The 23,567-nt window shown below is 37.8% G+C and overlaps 1 protein-coding gene across 1 annotated transcript in view; it reads left to right on the top strand.

Annotated features, from left to right (window-relative positions):
- The window catches only part of DTNBP1 (dystrobrevin binding protein 1), a 67,918-nt gene extending 44,351 nt beyond the window's left edge, over window positions 1-23,567 (top strand). Inside the window, exons 8-10 of the mRNA XM_030444855.1 lie at window positions 18,555-18,710; window positions 20,617-20,760; window positions 22,660-23,567. Of these exons, the coding sequence (XP_030300715.1) occupies window positions 18,555-18,710; window positions 20,617-20,760; window positions 22,660-22,907 (548 nt within the window). The 3' untranslated portion in view covers window positions 22,908-23,567. The remainder of the gene's footprint in view (window positions 1-18,554; window positions 18,711-20,616; window positions 20,761-22,659) is intronic.

Genomic DNA, 23,567 nt, shown 5'->3' with positions numbered 1-23,567 from the left:
TTTCTGGTTTTATCATTGCTAGAAGACTTGACCACATCCGAAGTCCCAATCCCAATTTGGATTCCTTCACAGATGACAAAAGCTCCAAATACCACTTACTAACTTTAAAATTCTCTGATCTCTAACTCAGTCTGGTCATTTCTGTGAGGAATGTGGCATTTCATATTCTAAGCATAGGAAAGAGGATAAAATTCAATAACAGTATGTCTGATGTTTTTGATTTCCCTGTTAAATTCAAAAACATATTTGCTAGGATTGCTTCGTTACTTTGAACTAAAGGTAATGCTGGCTTACCCATACTTTTCAGTTCCATGTTGTTTGTGATATTTTCTCAGTTTTATGTTCCACTAAGCTCTGTGAAAAGTGCTGGATAACTTGAGTAAACATGGAATTTCTGTACAGTGTAGCATTGTTTTTTGGAAGTGCCTTCCTTTTTTCTGCCAGTATGAGTTGCTGACTTCCTTCTGCGTTTTTAAATGGAGCATTAGTGGACATCAGTGTGATCTCTTATGTCATGACCTAAAAAGAAAATGTGAAAAGCTGTGTGCCTTCCTTTCCAGAGTCTTGGACAACTGCCAGAACGTTGCATTAAAGCCCACAAGCCAGTGGTACTAGGACACTTTTTGCCTTAAAAGATACGTGGATCACTGAGCTAGCATCTCTAGTGGGATGGAGACAGATTTGCTCTGACAATATAATGCGCTTTGCAAGCTTCTATTTTAAGAATTCTTTGTGCTGTGACTTTTTTAAGACTATATTGGACAAGTATTTTGTTTCTCTTAGGAGTCTTACACTTCAGGAGGCTCCAAGTTCATACTGACATTTTTTAATTCTGCAAGTTAAAAAGCGTGTATACCAACAGAAGTATTTTTCATGACTACTTCTTATTATAGCTCTTTTATATCTTATAGTTCAGATACTTCACATTGTTCTTTTGTACTGTTATCTCTTGGCTGGGTGCAATCCAGTCTGCATCACACTTGCAAAGTGAATTACTGCAAGACTTTGTATTTCATTTCTTTACAGAACTCTCAAAGTGAGCTGAAAGTGCTCATTCCCCTGTACTTGGTACTGGTGAGGCTGTACCTTGAGTACTGTGTTGAGTTTTGGGCCTTTCTCTACAAGAAGAACATTGAGGTGCTGGAGCATGTCCAGAGAAGGGCAACCAAGTTGGTGAAGGGTCTAGAGCACAAGTCTTAGAAGGAGCAGAAATGGAGATTTTTAGCCTGAAGAAAAGGAGACTGAGGGGAGACCTTACTACCTTGAAAGGACGTTGTAGTGAGGTGAGGGTCGGTCTCTTCTCTCAAGCAGAAAGTGATAGAGAACAAGAGGAAATGTCCTCAGGCTGTGTCAGAGGAGGTTTAGGTTGAGTATTAGGGAAAATTTGTCATCAAAAGGGTTGTCAGGAGCTGGAACAGGCTGCCCAGAGAAGTGGTGAAGTCATCATCCCGGGAGGTATTTAAAAGATGTGTATATGTGGTGCTGAGGGACATGGCTTAGTGGTGTACTTGGCAGTGCTAGGTTAATGATTTTAAATTCTTTTCCAACCAGAATGATTCTGTGATGAACCTGAGTTTCACATTCATGTTCAGGATGAGTGCAGCAGGGGCAGTAAAAGTGCAGATGGCATCTTAGTGCTGCCTGATCTGATAAACTTCAGCTCTGACCTCCAGATCTCTTCTTGAATGAGAAGGTTAACTCAGCTTCTGGGCTACAACAGTTATTCCCATTTTAAATTTTTTTTTTTCACCTAGCATTGAAACAAAGACACCATTCATAATGACTGTGTAGTTGAGAGCTAGAATATTTTGCAAGGCAGGAAGGTAGTGGTATTCATTTGCTGTGTCACCTCAGTGACTCACTGGATCTTATGCTTCCAATAATGCAGTTTGACTAGTTGCTACCTTTCTCTGAAATCTGTAATATCTGTTCCTATAGGTGAATAAGGTGAAGGGCAAAACCTGTCAGCTACCTAGGACTTTTGAAGAATATTTAAAACAAAATTAATTGTGAAATGCCCTATATGGAAGTCTTACTTTAAATGTAAGCAGAACTCACTATCCTAAATCTGATCACAAGAGGTATTTCCAAATTATGGGATCATGAGATGTGATCCATACTATTGTAGGCTTGTTCGTTTTTAAACAGATATTTTACCTCCAGGTTTAAGAATGGCATTTCCTTGTTTCATTTTTACATAGATTACTATATGAGCATGCTTATAAAATGCAGTTTCTAGCAGGCTTTTTTCTGATATTTTTTCCCCTACGCTGAGGATCATCATTCAACTGAAAAAGCAGGCCATAAATCTTTAATATTTGCTGATATGATTACAGTTTTCACCTAAAAAAAAATTGATTGTAATGCAAGTATATAATTTCTGACCTATTTTGAATGATAAGTGGAAACTGCTGCTTTGTAAACTTCCTCAGCAAAATGCAATTCATTCTAGTCCTCTAATATTTATGGTGTTCATATGTGAAATTATTTGCAATACATTGGGTACAATGCATTTGTACTTAAGTGTGCACTTATAGGTCTATCTTTATTAAAATTGACTTAGGGGGTTTTCATAAAAATAAATCAGTGAAATAAATATATAAATATATTATTTAAAACATACTAAAGATGTAAAAAATCCCTTGTTCTGAATATATATAGACAAACTAGCATTTTACAAGGAACTGGTAGTTTGGATTTTTGAGTGAAAGAAAGGAACTGATTAGTGCTTCATAAAAACCCTATAATCTTGTATGATATGGTTGGCTGCGAAGAACTTACCACTTTCTTGAATAATGCTCTGAATTTACCAAATTTATTTTGAAAATATAGCTTTGATGTATTATCAAGACTTAGTGCTTTTTCTCTTCCTTCTGGACAAGAATTTCAGTGCTTTATTGTTTGTCTCTTTTTTGTTTGTTTGTTTGCTTTATTTTTGTGTGATGCAACCAATATTTGATGTTCATGCTGTATTTACTGCATATATAAACACATGTATTGTCAAGGGAACTGGTTTAATAAATAAGAGACGCATGAAAAATAGTTTTAAAGGAATAATATCAGCAAGTATATTTCAAAATAGGAGGCTTTTTACCAAACATGTACAGTTTTAAAGAGCATAAAATTATAATAATGATGTTACGTTGATTCCTTATGCATTCTTCAGTTCTTGTTAGCTTTACATAGTCACTATTATGAATAGATTTAATAGTTTGTAAGAGAATCTCAATAGGTTGAAGTTCAACACTTGCTGAACACCTTGTTATATCATTCTTTGAACCCTGGAATGAAAATACTTGTACAATAGAACAAGGAATGCCCCCCCAGGTATTTCTTGGTGGATTCCCACCCTCACATCAGGTCATGTTTATAATGTCCAGTATATTCAGGAACCAATATTGAGGGTGATTGCTGTACCGTATGCTCTTCCTGCTGTGTTTCTGATGGAAGAACTCATAGCTGTGATGATCTTCATGTTCCAAAGGTCTGTTGTTAGCCAAGACCCACAACAGGTCATACTGTTGCTTTGTTAGTCTTGTCAGGAGTTTGTTCTTTGAGTGCCCTTCACTATCCCATCTTGCTTATCTTATTTGTGTTTTGAAAGGTATCCCAAAGTCTGGGTATCAAATATTTAGATCCCATAATATTATTTGTAACCTTCTTCCTTCAGATTTAATCTTTTAGTTAAAAAATATGTTTTAGTCTTCATGGCCAAGAACTAAGTTTTCCCTCTGTGAAGGCAGTGAAATCTATTGCAGTGTCATCTACTGGAGTCTACAGCAGCAGCTAAGAGGTGATTTCCATCCCTCTTGAAAGCTTAAATTCCATAAACTTCATAATTTTATTTCTATGTTAGTGTTAAATAAAAATACTGTCAGTAGCTGTAAAAAGAAGGGAATAAATCTCTTTGCCCATGGAAATTGGATGCTGTTGGAGCTGACAAAGCAGATGTATGATGACGGGAAGAAAGAGAAGGAAACAGGGCGGATGTAATGGTGGCCTGAAGGCATTGTTTTCCCACTGTCATGCCAAATGTGTTATGAACAAATAATTCATATTTAATAAAGGCCATATTGTGTTCTAATGATACCCTTCTCTAAAAGTAGTGGGTGTTCAGCTTCTGTGAGGCACATTATGCAAGCTTAGACATGAAACTGAGGAAAAATTGGCCACTGAGTCAAGTGAGTACACCTCTGTTCCCAGTTTATCTCAGTGCTTTAAAACTCAACAGTTCTTTCTTTTCCAGAATCACGGTGCAGTTCTGTTGGGGCTTTTTGAATTGCTACAGCTATGGGTAGAAATACCTGTTGTAAAGTTATAGCATGTGATTGTCATTGCTTTGGAAAATGGCACCTAGTGCACAGAGGTGCTGTTCAGGGAAACAGAGTACTAGTTAAGTTATCTAGGCCTTTCAGAAATCAACTGCATGTTTGTACCATGCAGGAAATGTGCATGCATGTTGTGAGATTTAAAGTACTCATGACTAATTACTGCTAAAATAATATTAAAAATGTATAAGATATATAAATATTAAATATATAAGTATTTAATATTTAAAATTAGATTAGGAGGGCCTTATACATGTTCAGGAACTAAAGAAAAGATTGTAAATCTTCCTGTATCTGTCTTGTATCTATCAAGTATTCTATCTCGTCTAAGTCAAGTATTCATCTAAAGATGAAGGTTTTTAAACTGCATACAAATGGTGAAAGTTGATTGGTACTGATGTCAGAAGAATTCTGCATTTTATAATGTATTGCAGCACAGGCACAAAGAAGTGCTTGCTGTCCCATGAGATGGCAGGAGATGCTGAAGATTTGCATGGCATCTATGCACTGGAACAAAACAGGGAGAAAGGATGAGAGAGAGATTTTAAATAGCTGCATATATGGAAAGGATTTACTTCATAGGAAGTGTTATTTTACATGTTTTGTAGTCCTAATTATATTTACTTCCCTCTTCAGTCAGCCACCTTCTTTCTTCCCTTCCCCCTTTTGAGTGCTTTTATCAGCTTCCTGAATTTCTTTTATTCACTCTTCACTGTCACTTTGATGTCTGTGCATCCTTCAGGTGGGTTTTCTTTGTTTGCCTGAACAAGATACTGTATCCTGGGTGTCATCTGTCAGTTGTTTTTACTATAGGTGTTGGGTTTAGTCATTGATGGTCAGACAGGATGTGCATTCTCTCTCACTTGTAATTGTTCCAACAGTCTCTTGGGTTTTTCTGTCTTGCAGAGTATCTTCAGTGGTGTGTATTTCTTTGGTAACAGATGATTTTATTGCAGTGACTTTGTTCTTGGTGTTTGGTTTCAATATGGCCAGGTCTTCTGTGTCTCTGTTTTAAATTTCTTTCTCCTGGTTAGTATTGTTTTTCTCCTCACAACTTGTTTAATCTCTACCAGACTGGAGAAATAGAGAATAAAGGGCCGTATCTTATTTATAAGCTTTGGTCAACAATCTGAGTTGCCAGTTGCCCTTTTCCCTCCACCCTTTTCCCATCTTCATTTCTCTTACTTAGTGTCTCCTTTCCTTTCATGTTTCTCTCTTGTTTAGTGCTCCACTGATGCATCTGCTCCATCCTCTCTCTAGTTTGCTGTGTGTCTCTCTTTTTGTTATACATGCATTGAGGTGTTGGGCTAAGCAACTGCCCAACACCTGATAAGTCTTTTATTGCTTTAGCAATAATGATTTCTCCGAAGAAGAAGCAAATGTGGAACTGTGAACACTAAATAAGGAAAAAATCTCACCTGTTAATTACGCTCTTTGTGTGAGAGTACAGATCACCTAGTTAGTTATGTTAACCTGTGAAACTTGCCTAGCTGTATTTAATCATGATGAATTAGTCTATTAATCTCAGTTAATTAAAGTAATCTATTAATCTAAAGATATCGTCTTGCAAACGGGAGGAAGATTTGCTGGATTTTTTGCAGTTTTTTTAAACCAGCCTAGCATAATAGATGAATGTAGTCACCTAAATCAGTTTGACTGATTTGAATAACAAAATTTAGAAAGCAATTTACCTGTAGCTGCAAGATAAACCGGTAGGAGCAGAGATGAACATTATTCTGTTCCTTCACATCTCATGATGCTGTTGATAAATCAATGGCAAAGCTTAAAAAATGGTTTTGATCTACATCAAAAGTGAGCACAGGTGCCATTATGGTGTTAGCTGGAGCTGACAATGTGGTGGCTGTTGGTTTTACACCTGATGTCCATTCTGCTGGAGGAGAGATGATGGATGATCCTCGTTAAAAAAAAACAAAAACAAATAAAACCCAACAGAAAGGTTTCTTCTTCTGAATTTTTTTGTCTAGCAGGACTAAGACTTTTGTGCTCAGCCACCAGTGCTTCCTTGGTGTGGTGTCAATTTGATCTACTACCATAAAATCAGTTTTGTACTTTGAGGGAATGGTAGTCACCCTCAACTTTGCCAACACTGATGTGCTGTTTTAGTCTGGTTGTCTTTAAAGAATAAGCATGGTAGAAACTTGAATGTCAGCATACAAATGTGAAAAATACTGATATGTTGTGATCTGGTAGCTTCCCTTACTATTAGTAGCAAATACTGGCTACCATACAAAATACAGAAATTGTGGAAGATGTAAAGCATTGAGACTTTACTCAGGATTAAACAAAACAAAAAAGTAAACCCAGCCAGACCCTCCTATTATAGAGACATGTAATGAAGGTAGGGGTTTGGGTTTTTTGCTATCTGCCTGTGGCAAGTTGCTCTTCCAGGTTTGTCCTTAAATGCTTTTTTTAAAAAAAAGGCATAGCAAAGTTGCAGAAACTGTTACAAATTACCAGTAAAATTTTGAAAGGGCTTTGACACTATATATAATGATGACCTTCATTTGCTCTTCAATATTTAAAGTTGCAAGTTTGAACAGTTCAGAACAATTCTGTTAGAAGATGGCACACAAGTAAATCAGCAAGCCAGTTGGAGCAGATCATTGTTCAAGATGCTTTTTTTTTCTCCAAAAAGATTTCTCAAGCTCATTAAAAAAAAATTATCCTCACAATTGATCTGGGATTTTTGCAAGTTGAGAGTTTTTTCTGGGCTGCATTTTTTCTTAAGGTTTGTTATTTATGAGCTATAACCATTTATTTTTCTCTAAAAAATAAAATCAATAGGCAAGTGGAATGCTTTTGAGTGTATGAAACCTAGATGCACGGAAGAAAACAAAATATTTAATTAAAAATTTAAAACTTGATATCCTTTTTCTACTGAAAAGTGCCTTAACTTTGAATCACAGTTCATGCCCTAACTCAACCCTTTTTATATAAGCCATTTTGTTTTTTAAAATATAAATATTAATTGAAAAAAACCACACTGATATATATTTCTGTACTTATATTAAGGTGCTCTGTTTCTTGTCATATAATGCTTTTCCATAATAGAAAACAAGGAATTTTAACTATGAAAATATAATAATATATTTTGAAATTTTTGCTTTTCTGTTCAACTACACTGTTCTGTTTGCAATTTAGCATGATTTTTTATTTGGTTGTCTTTTTCTTAGAAAGACAGCCTGCATAGTTGTGAGTGTCCATTTGGCTAAGTTTAAAAGCAACTCATTAATTGATCAACACTTTTGTAAGAGAATATTATAATGTAGTTTTGAAGAGATCTGTTTTACGGTATCGTCAAGAGTCTGGAAAAGATGTGTCACTGCTAATATTGCAAATGATCTTAACTAGTAAGTAGCACTGTTACATGTTCAATTTTAAAAAGTAATGATGGCATCTTTGTTTTGCATTTGAGAAGAAACAGGTATTTCTTCAAAATAAACTGCTCTGTCATAACCGAATCTCTGTGTGTAATGAATATGCAGGACTGCATGTATTCTGAAATTCCTCAGCTAGTAATGCATCCCTAATAGCTCTCTGTTAGCAAATTTCTCCTGTCTTGTTTTATTTTATAGTAATGGTTTGGATGTTGGTTTGTTAGAGATTGTATGGGACTTCAGATCTTGTTTTGCCAATCATGTCAGACAGAAGTGTTTACTCACCACTAAGATTTCTAAAGACAGTCTGTAATGTGATTCATTTGAGGACATTCAACTGAGCAGCTTTGAACTGGACTGGATTTGTAATGGTCTTTTTTCTTCTTAGCTCTGAGACTGAAACAATAAAACCCAGCAGAATTAATGAATAGCAATTTTTTTGCTTCTTTTGGAGAAGTTGTCTTGACAGAAATGGAAGAGAAAATAGACCAAGTTGTGAAGAAAAAATACTTCAAACATTCTGTATGGGCTACTGATGCAATTATTTGGTTATGGTCCTTTGAGAATATTGCTAAATATGAAATTTTGACATTGTAAACAATCCAGGCTGCTACATGAGGAAGAGAATGATTTCATTGGCAGCCCTACAGTTCTATGGATATTTAGGTTTAATTTGTAGAATTTTTCCCCTATTATACTTAAAATAGAAAATTAAAAAAATTAAAAAACAAAAAAACAAAACCCCAAGCAACCAACCAACCAAAACAAAAATGAAAAAAAAAACAAAAACCCTAAACAACCAAAAAAACCAAGCAAACCCCCATGCTTTCTTCTATTTATTGTTTTTGCAGATCTTTTCATACTGATTGAGCCCACTCCAAGTAGGTAGCCATGCATGTTTTACCTTAAGCATCTCATGTGCATCTTTGCACATGGAATCTGGTTCTGTTGGAAGAAAGGATGTGTTTGTTGCTTGTTTAAAGGTTGAAATTCAGTCTCTGTTAAAAGCTCTGTTTAAGTTTTAGTATTGAGGCCCTAACGCTCTTAACAGAAAACCATTGCAGATAACCAAAAAAGAGATTTTGTGGTTGATTGCAGTAATGCTCATGGGCTTTGTGCTTTCAGAACATCAGTTTGATGAGTGATTCAGATGAGAGGACTGATTATTTTAAACGGTTGCTAGCATCAAATGCTTCAAGTATAATTTGAATTTGCAAAATGGTCTCCTTCACTATTGAACAGAAATAAAAGTTCTGATGGACACTGAAGTTTCATCATTGTTCCATCTTATTTGCCATGCATTTGTAAACCATAGCTGTTATCAAATGCAGTTTATATAATGCATACTGAATGCCTTACCATGTGAAAGATATGGAATAAAATCAAATTCTCTTTCAACTGGTTGCATAATTTTTTTGTTAAAGGTAGGGGTTTTTTATGTTCTTGATTGAGCAATCTTTTCTAATGTTAACCTAAGCTTTGTAGGAAAGTATGTCTAAAGAAAAAAAAAAAGCCCTCTTCAAGTATAAAATATGTCACTATCTACATAAAGCAACTTGTATTAGACTGAACCCTATGGAGACTGAATCTGCAGCTCGTTCCTTTTGGCTCTGAAGCCTGTAGGTTTCTTTGGCAGAGCTTACCCCTCCCTGTGGAGAGGGAGGTATATATTGCATGTTCAGATCAAAACCTGGTTATTCTGAAAACAATATATGGATTAAAACCCTTGTTTTGTTTTCGTTACTAAGAAAGAAAAGAATTTCTTTGCCTTCATTTTTTTTTGTGGCAAGATTTAGTTAAGCAAGGAAGGTTATTGGACTGTGTGTCTGAAAATGCTTACAGTTTGGGTGAAGAACAGTTCGACCAAAACAAGATTTTGGTGTTTGGTGGTGTTCTCAAGGCAAGGACAAGTAAAAGCTGATACCTGCTGACTGATTTGCCATGTTGCAGAACCCGCATCTTCAACATGTGCACAATGAGTTGTGACAGCAAAACAGTATCTTGTAATTTATTTATGTCTCTACACATGCACATAATTTGATCTAGAAGGCAAATACCTTGGAGTTGTGCTAAGGTTAAGATTATCACAGCTCACAGAGCAGCAGAAGCCATTTGCTTTGTCTTTGAGAGCCTTCCAGTTCCAAAGCAAAGGTGGTTATCTTCTCGGAATGGAAAACAGTAATTAAGCTGTTTGATAGATCAGTTTGTACTCAGATGATGGGATGTTATTAGTCTTATTTGGGAGTTTCATGGACTTCCACAGACCTGAATTAGAATACCGTAATGCTGTGGTTTCTATTTTAAGTACTTTAGGGTTTAGATTCATTGTTGATTAGCTTTTCTGGTTGAAAATGAGTATTTTGAAGCAAGACAAAAATCAGTAATTGGAGAGTATGCATTAAATACAGCTTTTCATTACAAGAGACTAGTGCTGAGTCATTTGAACTATTTGCAAGTATGATTTCTATAATGGGATTTTCTATTATGGGTGGCTAGATTTTAAAGCTGGATTGTCTTCACAAATAAAACTATGTGTACTGAAGATATGTGTGATGTTTTCAGGTTCATTTATTGTGACAATAAATACTTTACAGCTTACTAAAAGAATTATTGTTCTTACAATATCATACAGGGTGGATTTATAGGGAGGCAGGAAGCAAGCATGTGAGGTCAGGTGCTTGTCACAGTGCTTATTTTCAACTTACTTTCTCTGCTAGGGAGGTTCAGCTTAATGTTACCCATCTCTTATCACCTTTTTTTCTCTTTCAGTTGTATAGAAATCTAATGAAAGGATGAATGTGGGAATTACTTCCTCTTCCTAACAGGCCTTGTCCTTTGCAAATTGAGGACTATTCCAATGAAGTCATTACTAAATTCAGTCTTCTAAAAAGACAGATATTGTCACTCACTGTTCTTGGGACTCTAAATACAGAACCAGGAAAGTGGTGAATCGTAGATTTGTTAACCCCGAAGTAGTCAAATATGTTCTTGGAGGAAAGAATTCCACCCCTAAAGCTTTTGCTGTAACATTACCAGCCTTTGCACAACATGCATTTGCACATCTGAAGGTAGGAAAAAGTGTGAGAAAAAAATCCTTTTGTGCTGTAGAACAGTCTATTCATGATGATTTTCATTATGGTTAAAACCAATTAAACAATTCTAAAATTGCTCCTGATTGCCACGTTTGCAGGCATGAAAATTCGTCAATAAGTAGGCGAACATACTCAGGTCTCAGGATGTTTTTTTTTAATGAGAAATAAAATGGTCCAAAGCACTCTTACTGTTTCTGAACCACAGTAGAGCCAATTCTCAAAGAGGAGTCCATAACACAGCTGCAGGCAGCCATCCTGCAGAGGAGTCCTCATCCTGGTGAATATTTAAGCTTGCAAAGAATAGAGGAAGGAGAAAGCAATCTAAAGAATAGAATGTGGCATATAGCTGCTTTGTAGGATGTTCTGTTTGTTTTGTTGCAAAAAGTAAATTTGGGCAAAGCAGGATTTAAGTTGTTGTGTATAACTTCAGATGCTCAAGGCTTGCCCCTGCATTTATTTCAATGTGGGATGTATTAACTGTTTAAAAATCCAAACAAAGAGTGGATTCTTTCCATAGATAGGGTGTACTCTCATCTGGAGAAGCAAGGAAAAGTTGTCATACTTCACAGCACTCTAAAAAGTATGAGAGAGCTAAAGAAAACTGTGAAAGTACAATAAATGTACTAAATTTTGGGTTAACGGGACTAAAAGATACTAATTTTCTCAAGTTCTAAATTTTCACACACTGTGACAGATAAAGTTTGTGATTTTTTACATTTTTTTTATCCTAGGATGTATTTACATTTTTAGAACCTGATTTACTGTTTGGTACAGCATATTTTTAGTGCCTCTTAATTATGATGATTTCCTGGTAGACAAATAAAGTTCGGAGTTGAGTGGAAGCCTCTTCCCAGGCTGTTTCCTGTCAAGTTGGACTGAGACTGCTTCTTCCTCCAGGTGCTGCTTTAGTAACCTGAGTCAGGTGATTATTTTCAGTGGTTTATTCCGATAATTATTTAAGCTTATCCTGTGTTTTTCAAAGATCTCAGGTAACCAGCTTGTTTAGGGGGAATTTCCAAGATAAGATGACTTGTTGAAACGACTAATTGGGCAGCTTAATAAATAATTTCTCTGCACAGGGAAAATGTCTTGACTAGGTTATTTCTGGGGTAATCAATTTTCATATTCTGATGCAGTTTATAAAAATGCTGGTTAGAAATTATCAATTTATATAAATAGTAATTTTAAGAACTTAATTAAAATAAGAAATATTTCAATGAAAGAATTTTTATAATCTTAATTTTAGTAAAATATTTTTTCATTAAAATGACGTCTTTCAAGAGTCACTGGACAACAGAGCTAATTTGAAAGGATTTGTATTTTTTTTCCAACAGCAATGACCTTTCTGTCACTGAGGTCCAGTGAAAACCTGACTTCATATTCCAGTGAATCAGGACTTAATTTTTTGTTGCAATCACCTTACTATACCTATGGTTTAAAAAAATTCCTTTGTGAAGAGAGTGTTAAATCAGAGTTTAAAAACAACTAAATCTTGTACTTTTCACTTGTTTTCACTCTTATTTGGAAAAAGGATGCTGCGCTTAATTTACATAGTTTTTAATGATTTAATTTATTTTTTAAGATTTACCAATAGTCTTTCCCCACTTGTCAGCAAAGTACGGTGCCAAGTGTGCTCTGGTGCTTCTTCCCTCATACTATCAAAGTGTATTCTAAATCTTGTCTAGAATAATTTAAACATTTTTGAGAACTGCATTCTTTGAAGTGCTCCCCACTGCCTTGTCTTGCTTTGATATATTTACTGAAAAGGGTATATAATGAGGCAGCTGCAAGTACAAGTTTCCAAGTTATGATGCACTTGAAAACTTACCTGTCTGTCTCTTTTCCATTGTCTGTTTTTATGGTTTTCTTGTTCTGATTTTTAAGGCATTCAGTTGTTCAGTGATTGTTGTTTAGCTTACTAATAGGTTTTGACAGTCACACACAATATTCTTGTGGCCGAATTGTGCTGTTGCAGTCTGGATGGATGGGCTACAAGATGGATAAATAACTGGTGAGGTTGGAGGGCAGTGGTTAATGGGTCACAGCCCAGCTGGGGGCAGGAAGAAGCAGCAGGCTGGTCTGCCCTGGGGGAGGTTATGTAGGGCACTCTCACTGAGTTTGCAGATGACACCAAACCCGGGGGGGCTCCACCAATATTCTGAGGTCAGGGCTGCCATCCAGAGGGAGCTGAAGAGGCTGGAGGAGTGGGCTGATGGAAACCTTTAGAAGCTCAACAGGGACAAAGGGAAAGGCCTGTGCACAGGCAGGAGGAGCCCCTGCAGCAGAGAACATCTGGAGCCTGACCAGAGCACAGCCCCGAGGAAAGGCCCTGGGGGTGCCGTGGGCAATGAGCTGGGCAAGAGCCAGCATTTTGCCAGGCGTCAGGGGAGACCACAGCATCCTGAGCTGTATGAAGAGGAACGGAGGAAGGAAATCAAGGGAAGGGATTCTCTTCCCTTTCTTAGCATGTCTACCTGCTGTGTCCACTGTTGGACACCCCAGAACAGGAGGAACACCAAAAAAAAACTGGACTGATTTCAATGAAGGGCTGCTTGTGATGTCTTTAGTCTTCCTTGAGAATACTTGCATAAGTTTTATGGTCTGGTTGGATGAATTTAGAAAAAACATGAACTTCAGAGTGGGGAGGAGAGGGACACTTAGTCTAAGCATCTATTTATTTATTGCTCTGTGTCTTTCCTTGTTTAGAGGATTCTAGTTCACATGAGAACTATAAAGTAACATAAATTAATAGAAGAAAAGTAAATTGATTGATTGACAGTATGAAAGCACCAAAAACCCCACCTATTTGGTCAACTTGACATCTTTTGACATTAGGTGTAAGGGATGTGTAAGCAGTCTCAACATCAGTGTTCTGAGGTTTTTTGAAGTAATTTTTCTAGTTTGTTTTTTTTAGCCATACTTTATCAGGAAATCTGTTGTGTATAACTGGAAGATGTTTTAGATTAAAGTATAAAATGGGCATTTAGCTTGTTGGTTGGATAAAAACTTCATCTGCTGCAACATAACTTTAATTTGAGGGAAGTGTCAGTCAGACATAAGACTGATACCAAAAGAAGGACTCCCTAATATTTAAGGCATATGATAATAAGATATTGTAATTTGTCCATTTGGAGTTTGGGTTCTTTTAGTGTCTGGTTGAAACACTTGAGATATGGGAGGGAACTATTGCCAGAAATACAGTTCATTTGTAAATAAAAATATTTTATAACAATTAAGAAATCTGTCTTGAGGTTCTGGCTTTAATAAATTTATTAAAGGAGCACAGTGTATGGTTAGCACAGATTGTGGCTGCAGAAAGAGAAATGTAAATTGAGATCTGAGAACATGGATACCAGATAATAATACTGTACTCCTAGTCTTGTCTTGATTTCAAAGTCTTTGGCATATGTACAGCTCTATGGTGATTCTTTTTCTCAGAAAAAAAAAATAATAAAAGGAGGGGAAATGGTTATAGGGAAAGTCAGTGCATTGAGGACTACACTCTGGGCACTGATTTTTTTATTTATTATTTTTCACTGACCTTTTAAGGGCACAGAGCAGTGCATTTAATGACTGGAATTAACTGGTAGAGCTTTCCAGGTCCCATTAGCTGATCCAGATGAGATCCACAGAGGCAGAAGCAGGAGAAGCAGCTCTAGTCCAGGAGTCATGCACTGGAATTTCCTGATAAATCCTCCCCTGGGTGGAGGAGGTGAGGGCAGAGAGCTGCTCAGGCAGGGTGCACACACCCGGAGGCTGCTCCAGGATAGAACTGATGTCCAAGCTCCAGTGCCCACCACAGGCAGCTGTAAGAGGTCCAAATGTGGGCAGCTTGCAAGGAGGCAAAGCCAGGGAGGGAGCGAGGTTCAGCTGTGCTGTGTGGAGAAAATGAGGTTTGGTAGCAAAGGGAAGTTGGGATGTGGAGCGCTGCCTCTGCTTGGGCTTTGGAGGAGGCAGGATGCAGGGAGGTGAACTCTGGGCTGGCTGTGGGGCTGTTCCTGGGAAGGATGCAGAAGGCTGTATGTCAGCACCTGAGTTTCCAGTTTTTAAGAAATATTTTGCCTACTTTTAGATCTGTCCTCCTGAAAGCCGTGTCTGATGTAGGCTTGAAGTTGTCTTTATTTGGGTTATCGTGGCAGCTTCTCTAATCTGCATCTAATAGTGAATTAGGATTTTCTGTGTAGTTGGTAGGGTTTTTCCTTTTTTTTTTTTTTTTTCCCCTTCTTTTTTTCTTTCATGCACAGCAGCATGATTGAGAAGTAGGTGCAGTTATTTAGAGATGTTACAATTTTATGGTGAAAGGAAAAATGCAGCAGTATTCTAAGCGTGCCAGGTCTCAGTGGGAATTTCTCCTGGGAAAAGTTTGTACGTGGGCACAAACAGTGTATGATGGAATATGGTTGATACTTCTGTCTGTCTTAGAACTCCTTTGGTGCTGTCTCTATTTCAGTGTTTCATAAGCATGTAAAACTACACTGGGGTTCTGGAAAACATAATTCTGAATAGCTTTGTAAAAGAAACAGTGTACCTGCTTTTCTGTTTCAGGTTTGAACATGAGCTTCATCTAGCCATCTAGATTTTCTTAGCATCTTAGCATCTCAGCATTTCTGACAATAAAAGAAACCCGAAATGTATAAGTTTGGTTTTGCTTAGCCAGGCAACTTTTACTGTACCTGGCAGATCATGAAATGATGCAGTAAGGTGCTTGATGTTGACTCTCTGCAGCAGACTGTAGAGAACAAGCCTATGACAACTCTTTAGCTAGTGCTTCTTGAGTTTCTTTAGAACATGTTAGCACAGCTGGCAGCTGTTACCATTTAGCCTTGGCCAGTGACAGTTTCAGTAGTTAACAGGATGTTTTAGGGAAAAAAAAAAAAAAGTGTGAGAGTACTGCTAAGAAAGAATTTGTATCAGTCTCATATGTTATTTGGATGCTGCCTGTGTTCTGGGGTTAAAAATAACCTGAAATACCAATACACAGTGCAAAACTGTCAGAATATATTATAAGAAATACAGGATATTTCTGTTGGCAGTGAGAGCCACTGGCTTTTATTATTACAATTCAGTAGCATTTCTGCATCATGCACAATGTTATTTTTAATTGCCTATCATACAGGATTGGAGTAAGAGTTGCTTTAAGGAATATAAGAGTTATTGTACACTACAGTGTAATTGATAATATAAAGGAGTTTACTTAAATTCTTTCTTTATACTGATATTTTACATCTGAAATCTTCTTTAAGAAAAAGATTTCAGTTTCTTTGCTGATGTTTTCATGGATATTTGGTATGTCAGTCCAGTTTTATGGCTCCTCTTGGCAACTGTCACAGCTCAGTGGCTTCTGTATGTTATCTGTGACCCCAATGCAGTTAACAGAGTGGTTACTGCTCTCTGATGTTTTTGTCTGGTTTAGTAAAACTCTTTTTTGCATTTGGATAATAATCTTCATAATGGTAAATGCTTTTAATGAATTTTCTTACTAAACTAGTACTAAATTTTTAACTAAATATTATACCCAATAATGCGACTGAAATATCATTAACATATGATTTTCTCTGAAAGACTGACGTGATGCTTGTCCTAGAAAACCTCACACACTTTCAGCATTTATCTGTATGGATACCTCTGCCTGTCTGTTGTGTGAAAGCTGGGAATGTTTTTGCCCAACAGTATTTGTTGCAGCTTCTCTTCATGGGTAGAACAATCCCAGACCAGCAGCTCTTCTCACTGCTCCCATCCTTTCCATCAGCATCTAAGCTAGCAATTCTATTTTTGGGGGTTTTTTTGTAAGCAGAGGACTCATGAGACTGGTTTAGAAAAATTGACAGAGAACTCTGAGAGGAAGGGTTCTAGTTTATATATTCACCCTAAAAAAACATTTTTTTCTAAAGCATATTCTAATAGTGGTCTGGCTAGTGTCAGTACTTCAATAACTACCACATAGGGGGTTTGTTGTGTGTGTGTGGGTTGTTGTTTGTTTGGCTGGTTGGTTCTTTGTTTTGTTTTTGTTTGATTGATTTTGTTTGGTTTGGGTTTTTTTAATTTTGTTTGTTTGTTTGTTTGTTGACTGTGTGTATGGTTGGAGCCTGTGATCTCAGAGGTCCTTTTCAACCACGACTATTCTGTGATTCTGGAAGATGTTACTCCTCCCTAAACAGCACAGTTCTCTTCATTTTACATCCTCTGGCCAATCAGGAATGCCTGTAGAGCAAAACAGGAGGGAAGGAGCCCTTCCAGCAGTACTCAGTCTGATACTACTTTAACTGGAAGAGGAAAGAGGAACTGCCAGAGACCCAACATAGATATCCATAGGCCAATTCACATACATAGAATCATAGAATTGGCTGGGTTGGAAGGGACCTCAGAGATCATCAAGTCCAACCCTTGATCCACCGTTGCGGTTGCTAGACCATGGCACTGAGTGCCACACCCAGTCTCTTTTTAAATATCTCCAGGGACAGAGAATCCACCACTTCCCTGGGCAGCCCATTCCAATGTCTGATCACTCTCTCCGTAAAGAAATTCTTTCTAATGTCCAACCTAAACTTCCCCTGGCACAACTTAAGACCGTGCCCTCTTGTCTTGCTGAGAGTTGCCTGGGAAAAGAGCCCAACCCCCCTCTGGCTACACCCTCCTTTCAGGGAGTTGTAGAGAGCGATGAGGTCTCCCCTGAGCCTCCTCTTCTCCAGGCTGAACAGCCCCAGCTCCCTCAGCCTCTCCTCATAGGGTCTGTGCTCGAGTCCCTTCACCAGCCTGGTTGCCCTCCTTTGGACCTGCTCCAGGACCTCGATATCCTTCCTGAACTGGGGGGCCCAGAACTGGACACAGTACTCAAGGTGTGGCCTCACCAGCGCTGAGTACAGGGGCAGAATCACTTCTTTGGACTTGCTGGCCACGCTGTTCCTGATACAGGCCAGGATGCCATTGGCCTTCTTGGCTACCTGGGCACACTGCTGGCTCATGTTCAGCTTCCTGTCAATCCAGACTCCCAGGTCCCTTTCTGCCTGGCTGCTCTCCAGCCACTCTGTCCCCAGCCTGTAGCGCTGCATGGGGTTGTTGTGGCCAAAGTGCAGGACCCGGCACTTGGTCATGCTATATAAGCTGCCAATTTCTGCTTGGTGTCATACTAGTAATTCATGGAAGTTGGCTCTGTTTTCCTGGTGTCAGTATCATCATCTTCTGGCACGTTCTTTGCTGCTGTAGATACAGAGAAGACCCTGTATATTGATTTTATTGACTGTGTGGTGGTGTCATTACAAATAGTACTTTTTACCTGCCTTCTGTCTACTCAGGCTTCCTTCACAGCTTCTGTGGATGTGTACCTGCACTACCTGTAGATTCAAAGTATTACTTTTTTTGTGTGCACTAGGTTCATACAGTAGCAGAACCATCATTATTTGATAACGTTTTTTGGCAGAATTTTGCAGTCCCAGTTACTGATGGACAGTGCTTTAGGGTCTTGCTGTTTATACAGTTCAAGAAATCTTGTCTTGCCTCAAGAAAAATAATTATGACATCATATTAATGTCAAGGTCACGCTGACTAATATAGTATGCTTATCCTGTCAATTTTAAAATACAGTTGCAAAGCACAGAAGCCCTCTTTCATGTAACAGCCTGTGTTAACAGTCTCTAATAACAGCCTGCCAGTGCTGAATTAGTTCAGTACCTGTTAAATTCTGAGAGTTGGGGATATATACATACAATATTTTACTTCTTTCTTTGTTTTATGCTCAGCTGAGCTAGATGCTGAACATGCACAGAAGGTTTTGGATATGGAGCATGCCCAACAGATGAAGCTAAAGGAACGTCAGAAGTTCTTTGAGGAAGCCTTCCAGCAGGACATGGAGCAATACCTTTCTACAGGATACTTGCAGATAACAGAGAGGCGAGGCAAGTTTTTAAATACCTTTGTAATCACAAACTCACAACTTGGGAAACACAATTGAGGGCTCTGCATCAGCAGCAGTTTTAATGCTAATAGGTGAAACAATGCAGTGTCTCAATTCTTCCTCAGTGGAACTGAAATTTCAGATAAGCTGCTTAAACAAACTTTGGGTTCCAGGAGAGCTAGATACCTTAGAAAATCAGACAGACTCTCTGCTTGTTGTCTGAGGAAATGCAGAGTACTGAAGTATACCTGGAACTGCGTTTTTCTCTGCAGCTGCAGAGTGCATCCGTATCTGTTCAGGTTGTGGCCACTTCTGTCCACTGGAGTTCCAGAGCCTGGGTTTGTGACTTGACAGGAGGTGCCTCAGCAAAGTGCCCACAGAAGTTCAGTGTTGTATTTCAAAATAGTTCCCAGGTGATTGCTATTTCCATTGTCTATGTAACATACATAGAGCATGTGCTTAGGACATAGGAGATGAGGTTAAACTCTGTTCCTTATTACAAGATGACTCAAGTCTGGCATCTCCTTAAGAAGGACCCAGACTACAGTCACTTCTGTGTAGGAGGTATCCATCTGTTGGGCCAAACTTTAGGGAATGTAGGACCAGAAAGAAAGCAAGTGGGAGGTTACAAAACTCATGTAGCAGGGGAAAATGTAGATTCTGTCCCTGCTCCAAGATCAGTTTTGGTATCTTTTGTAATCTTAGAGCAGGGAATACAGTCCAAGGTTTCAATTTCTCTGCATGAGTGCTATAAATACTCATCTGCAGGATACTATAGATTGGTTGCTAGAACAGACTTCTGAGAAGTGGGATATGGAAGTTTTAAATTCCTTTGGTGTGGGAAGGAACTGAGTTAAGACTCCTACTTTTATTTATATGTTTGTGTCTGTGTGCATATATATATATATATATATATATATATACGCCACTTAGGCTATAAGTGGGCACGATCACTGGCTAATTAGTACTGGATGCATGGCTGTTAGAAGATTAGAATACCTAACTTTCTGAACTTCAGCTCTGCAGTATAATGCAGAACTCATGGTATATCAAAGAAACTTTTTTAATGAAAGATTTGATCCTGCAGCTATAGTATATTTTGGGAAAAAATCAGTAGAAAAATGATAGGATTTAATCTCAGTTCACATATGACGACTTTTAATAGTGTAATTATTAAATAAAGATAAACCATTAAGCTGTTTATTCTGATAGTTGATGTTGCACATAGTAACCAGACTTAGAAATTTGAGTACCCCTGAACTTACTTTTCTCTTCTTATGCCTTATTGTTCAAGGGAGAAGGTGCTCATCCAAGTATTTAATTCCCTTGTGAATTGTCAGTATATTGACAATAAGAAGTACTTTGCTTGAGTAATTAATAAGATGAAATCCACTGAGAGAAGGCTCAGGATGGAAGCCTACTGCCATTTATTAGACTGATGGATTGATTGAAGAAGAAAAATGGCTGCTCCCTCTTAACATTGATCCTTATTTCTGAATTTTCATGTACCCTTGTGTACTGATGTTTAATGATTGCTAATTTTTCTCTAAAAAGATGACTTCCAGTTGAGAGGATTGGAGTGTTACAGAATGGAAAGTTTTGAACTTTGTCCCTGAGCCCCATCCTGGCATATTTCTGACATTGCTCTTGCTACAAATGTTGCTGCTAAAAATGTTTTGTTTTACAAAAAAGTAATGGATGTTAGTTTGACAGCAAAGATTGCACAGAGTACTCTTGGACTGGGGCCGAGATTGCTGCTGAGCAGCTCCCGTGAGTGCTCTCCTTCCGTATCTGATTCATTTGTTACTGATGCACACACAGTGGTAGCAGCAGCTGCTGAAGCTTCTCTAGGCATTGGTGTGGTGCAGCTGACAGTCTGTTTGCTCACTGTGCTGTTTTTCCTGCAGAACCAATTGGCAGTATGTCTTCCATGGAGGTGAACGTGGACATGCTGGAACAGATGGACCTAATGGACATGTCTGACCAAGAGGCACTCGATGTCTTTCTGAACTCAGGAGGAGAAGACAATAATCTGCTTTCTCCCATGCTGGGTATGATACTAGTAATGAGATGAAGCAGTAAATCACTGGAAGTGCTCTAATATGTAATGGCTGATGGTATCTCATAAAACACTATACTTTACCTGGATTGAATATTTTTCATTAGTGTTTTACAGAGCATTACCATTTAGTTGCATTAGAGAGAGCTTCGTGCAAAACTACTCTGTGTTTCTGGACTGTCTCCTTTTTCAGCTAGGTACTACAGCCTCACACTTCATTTGTCACAGCATGGATAAGTGATGTGTTACTGTTTTTAAGGTGCATTTTTCTCAATGTAAGGTTAAGAAAGGACATTGTAACAAATATCAAACAAAGTTTGTGGTAGTTTTATTTTAAGACTTCTTTCTTAGAATTTGTTCAGAAATTGGCATTTTGAAGTTGTATAATGCAAGAATTTCAGCGGGAGGTATCAGAGACATGGTTCAGCACAGCAGTTCATATATCTAAAACCTGACAATATTCTTGAAGTGGCTGAATAGTGATTCTGATACTGTAGCTCTTTCATGTAGCCTTCTTACTGGTGGCAATGTTAGTTAAATTGGATTAAATTAACCTTCATCAAAATTTTTGTTTACGTGTTCTGAGGAACAAAACCATATTTATGTTTTGCACACTGCAGCATGATGAGGGATCCACTTTAAGCAGGGAATTAGTAATATTGGATGCTTTATCCACCAGGGAATTGTGCTTTCTTAATTAAAAACTTGGTTTAGTACTAAAATGCCTTTTCCCAGATGTGTCAAAATTACTTCTCTTGGGGGAGATGGTGAGGCTCCTTTAAATATAATTAGATTTCTTTTGAAAATACAAGTTGAAGTATTTTTTATAAAAGTCCTTTTTTACAGAAGTAGTTACAGTGATTAAACAGTATACCTTAAACCCTAGCCTATATTTTGGATTTATTGAGAAAAATGTTAGTAATATCCAGGAGTAATTTTTTCCCCTCTGTGGAGAAGGTGATTGTTACCTGCTGTGAAGATGAAAAGCATAGGAAAGTAGTCACAGCACGCTTGACTACTAAAGGTTTTCCTATTTTATTACAAAAACTTAATTCAGATGGCTGGTTTTGGGTAGGCATCCAAGTCCTGTTATGACAGTTGATCATTGTTTGAGCATGCAAGTAATTACAAAGTCTAGGACTGATTTCCCCTTGCTGGGTCTTTGCCAGGTGTTGGACCAAGAAGCTTTGTGTCTTAACAACAGACAGTGTGCTGGATTACCTAAAGAAGTGTAGAGTAGAAAGTACTGGGTGTGGTTATTTTCTCCTTAATAAGTGTAAAACTTAACCAGCCTTTGAAAGAGATATATTAATTATTTTGTGCTGTAATGCAAGTACTACAGTTTGTATGTATGGATATACATTTATTATATATATGCATGTAGACTGTTCTATAATGTACCAGTGCTGCAGTGTTCTAGTACTCTCTGTAACCTTAATGCAGAGGTTTGATAAGCTTGCAGCAACTCACCTCTCCCTCTACAGTGTCAGAGTTGTGTGAATCTTACTGTTGTGGTTCCTGACCCTCTGTATCAGAAGGGGGTTTTGTGGTTGTTTAAAAGGGGCTCGCACCCTAGTACCAACCCAAAATATGCAATAATATTCATTCTCAGGAAAATGAGGTGGCTTAAAGATAACACTTCACTTTGCTGTCAGCAAAGAGAACTGGTTCGGTCAGGCCAAGATTTGTTCACAGTTTTATGGACCTGTGTAAGGTCCATAAAGTTAAGTAAGTAGAATTTTTATTTTTTTTTTTAATGGTATTTTGTAAAAGATGGAAAACAGCTCGAATGCAGCTCATTAACCAACTTTTAGCTCAGTTTATATGTTGACTTCTCAGTCAGCTTCCTGACCCACAGCCTGACTTTTGCTGTTGTGTTTCCAACCATAAGGGCCTGACTCCAACACCTACATGAATGAGATAAGTCTTCAGGTTCCAAGCCAGTCAGAATTACGACAGAAATTGTCTTCACTGTCATCCACCTGTACCGACTCTGCCAGCCAAGATGCAAGTGAAGGAGAGTCCCCAGTTGTTCAGTCGGATGAAGAGGAAGTTCAAGTGGACACTGCTCTTGCTGCTGTAGCTGAAAGAAAGGGTGCTTCAGATGTTAGTGATGAAAGTGACTCTCAAACCATTTGAATCTTAAAACCATATCCTTTAAGAATGACTTCTGAATGAATGAACAAGTGAATGAAGAGCTTGCCTGTGTAACAATTTGCTAACCGAGCATTAACAGCCAGATCTTTTTACTTAGTAATGCAGCCTTTTTACAGAATTGCCAGTCACATGGAGGTTGGTTTTTAAAGAAAAAAAAAATGCCTAAAGCACACACACTTTAACAGTAGTCTTGGGGTTCAGGGGAGCAGTAAAACTATTGTATATACTATGTATAAGAGAATTAAAGGGGAAAATTACTTTGACCACTAACCTTTAAATGGCTGATTGGAAAGATGTAGACTTGATGTGTAATACTGAACCCAAATTGTTCCTTGCATGTTATCATCTGCTGCAACTGGAGATTTAGGATACAAACCAAAAAGTTGTTTTCTACTCTTTACTACCTACTGTCTGCCTACTGCCTTTGTCTACTAATGCAGCAGTGTCTACTCTTCTCACACTTCTTATTCAGGACCAACTTAGTTATTATAGGTGTTAAGGAAAAAAAAAAAAAAAAAGAAATTGAAAAGGAGGAGAGATGCATATTGAAATGTTACACTCCTCATGGAGCAGGTATCTTAGCATTGTATAAACTTACTCCTCTTTTGAGATTATAAAATAAAAGTATTTCTATCCCAACCA

The sequence above is a fragment of the Calypte anna genome, chromosome 2 (genome assembly GCF_003957555.1).
Source record: "Calypte anna isolate BGI_N300 chromosome 2, bCalAnn1_v1.p, whole genome shotgun sequence".
Lineage (NCBI taxonomy): Eukaryota > Metazoa > Chordata > Aves > Apodiformes > Trochilidae > Calypte > Calypte anna.
This window is presented reverse-complemented; position numbering and strand designations above follow the sequence as displayed.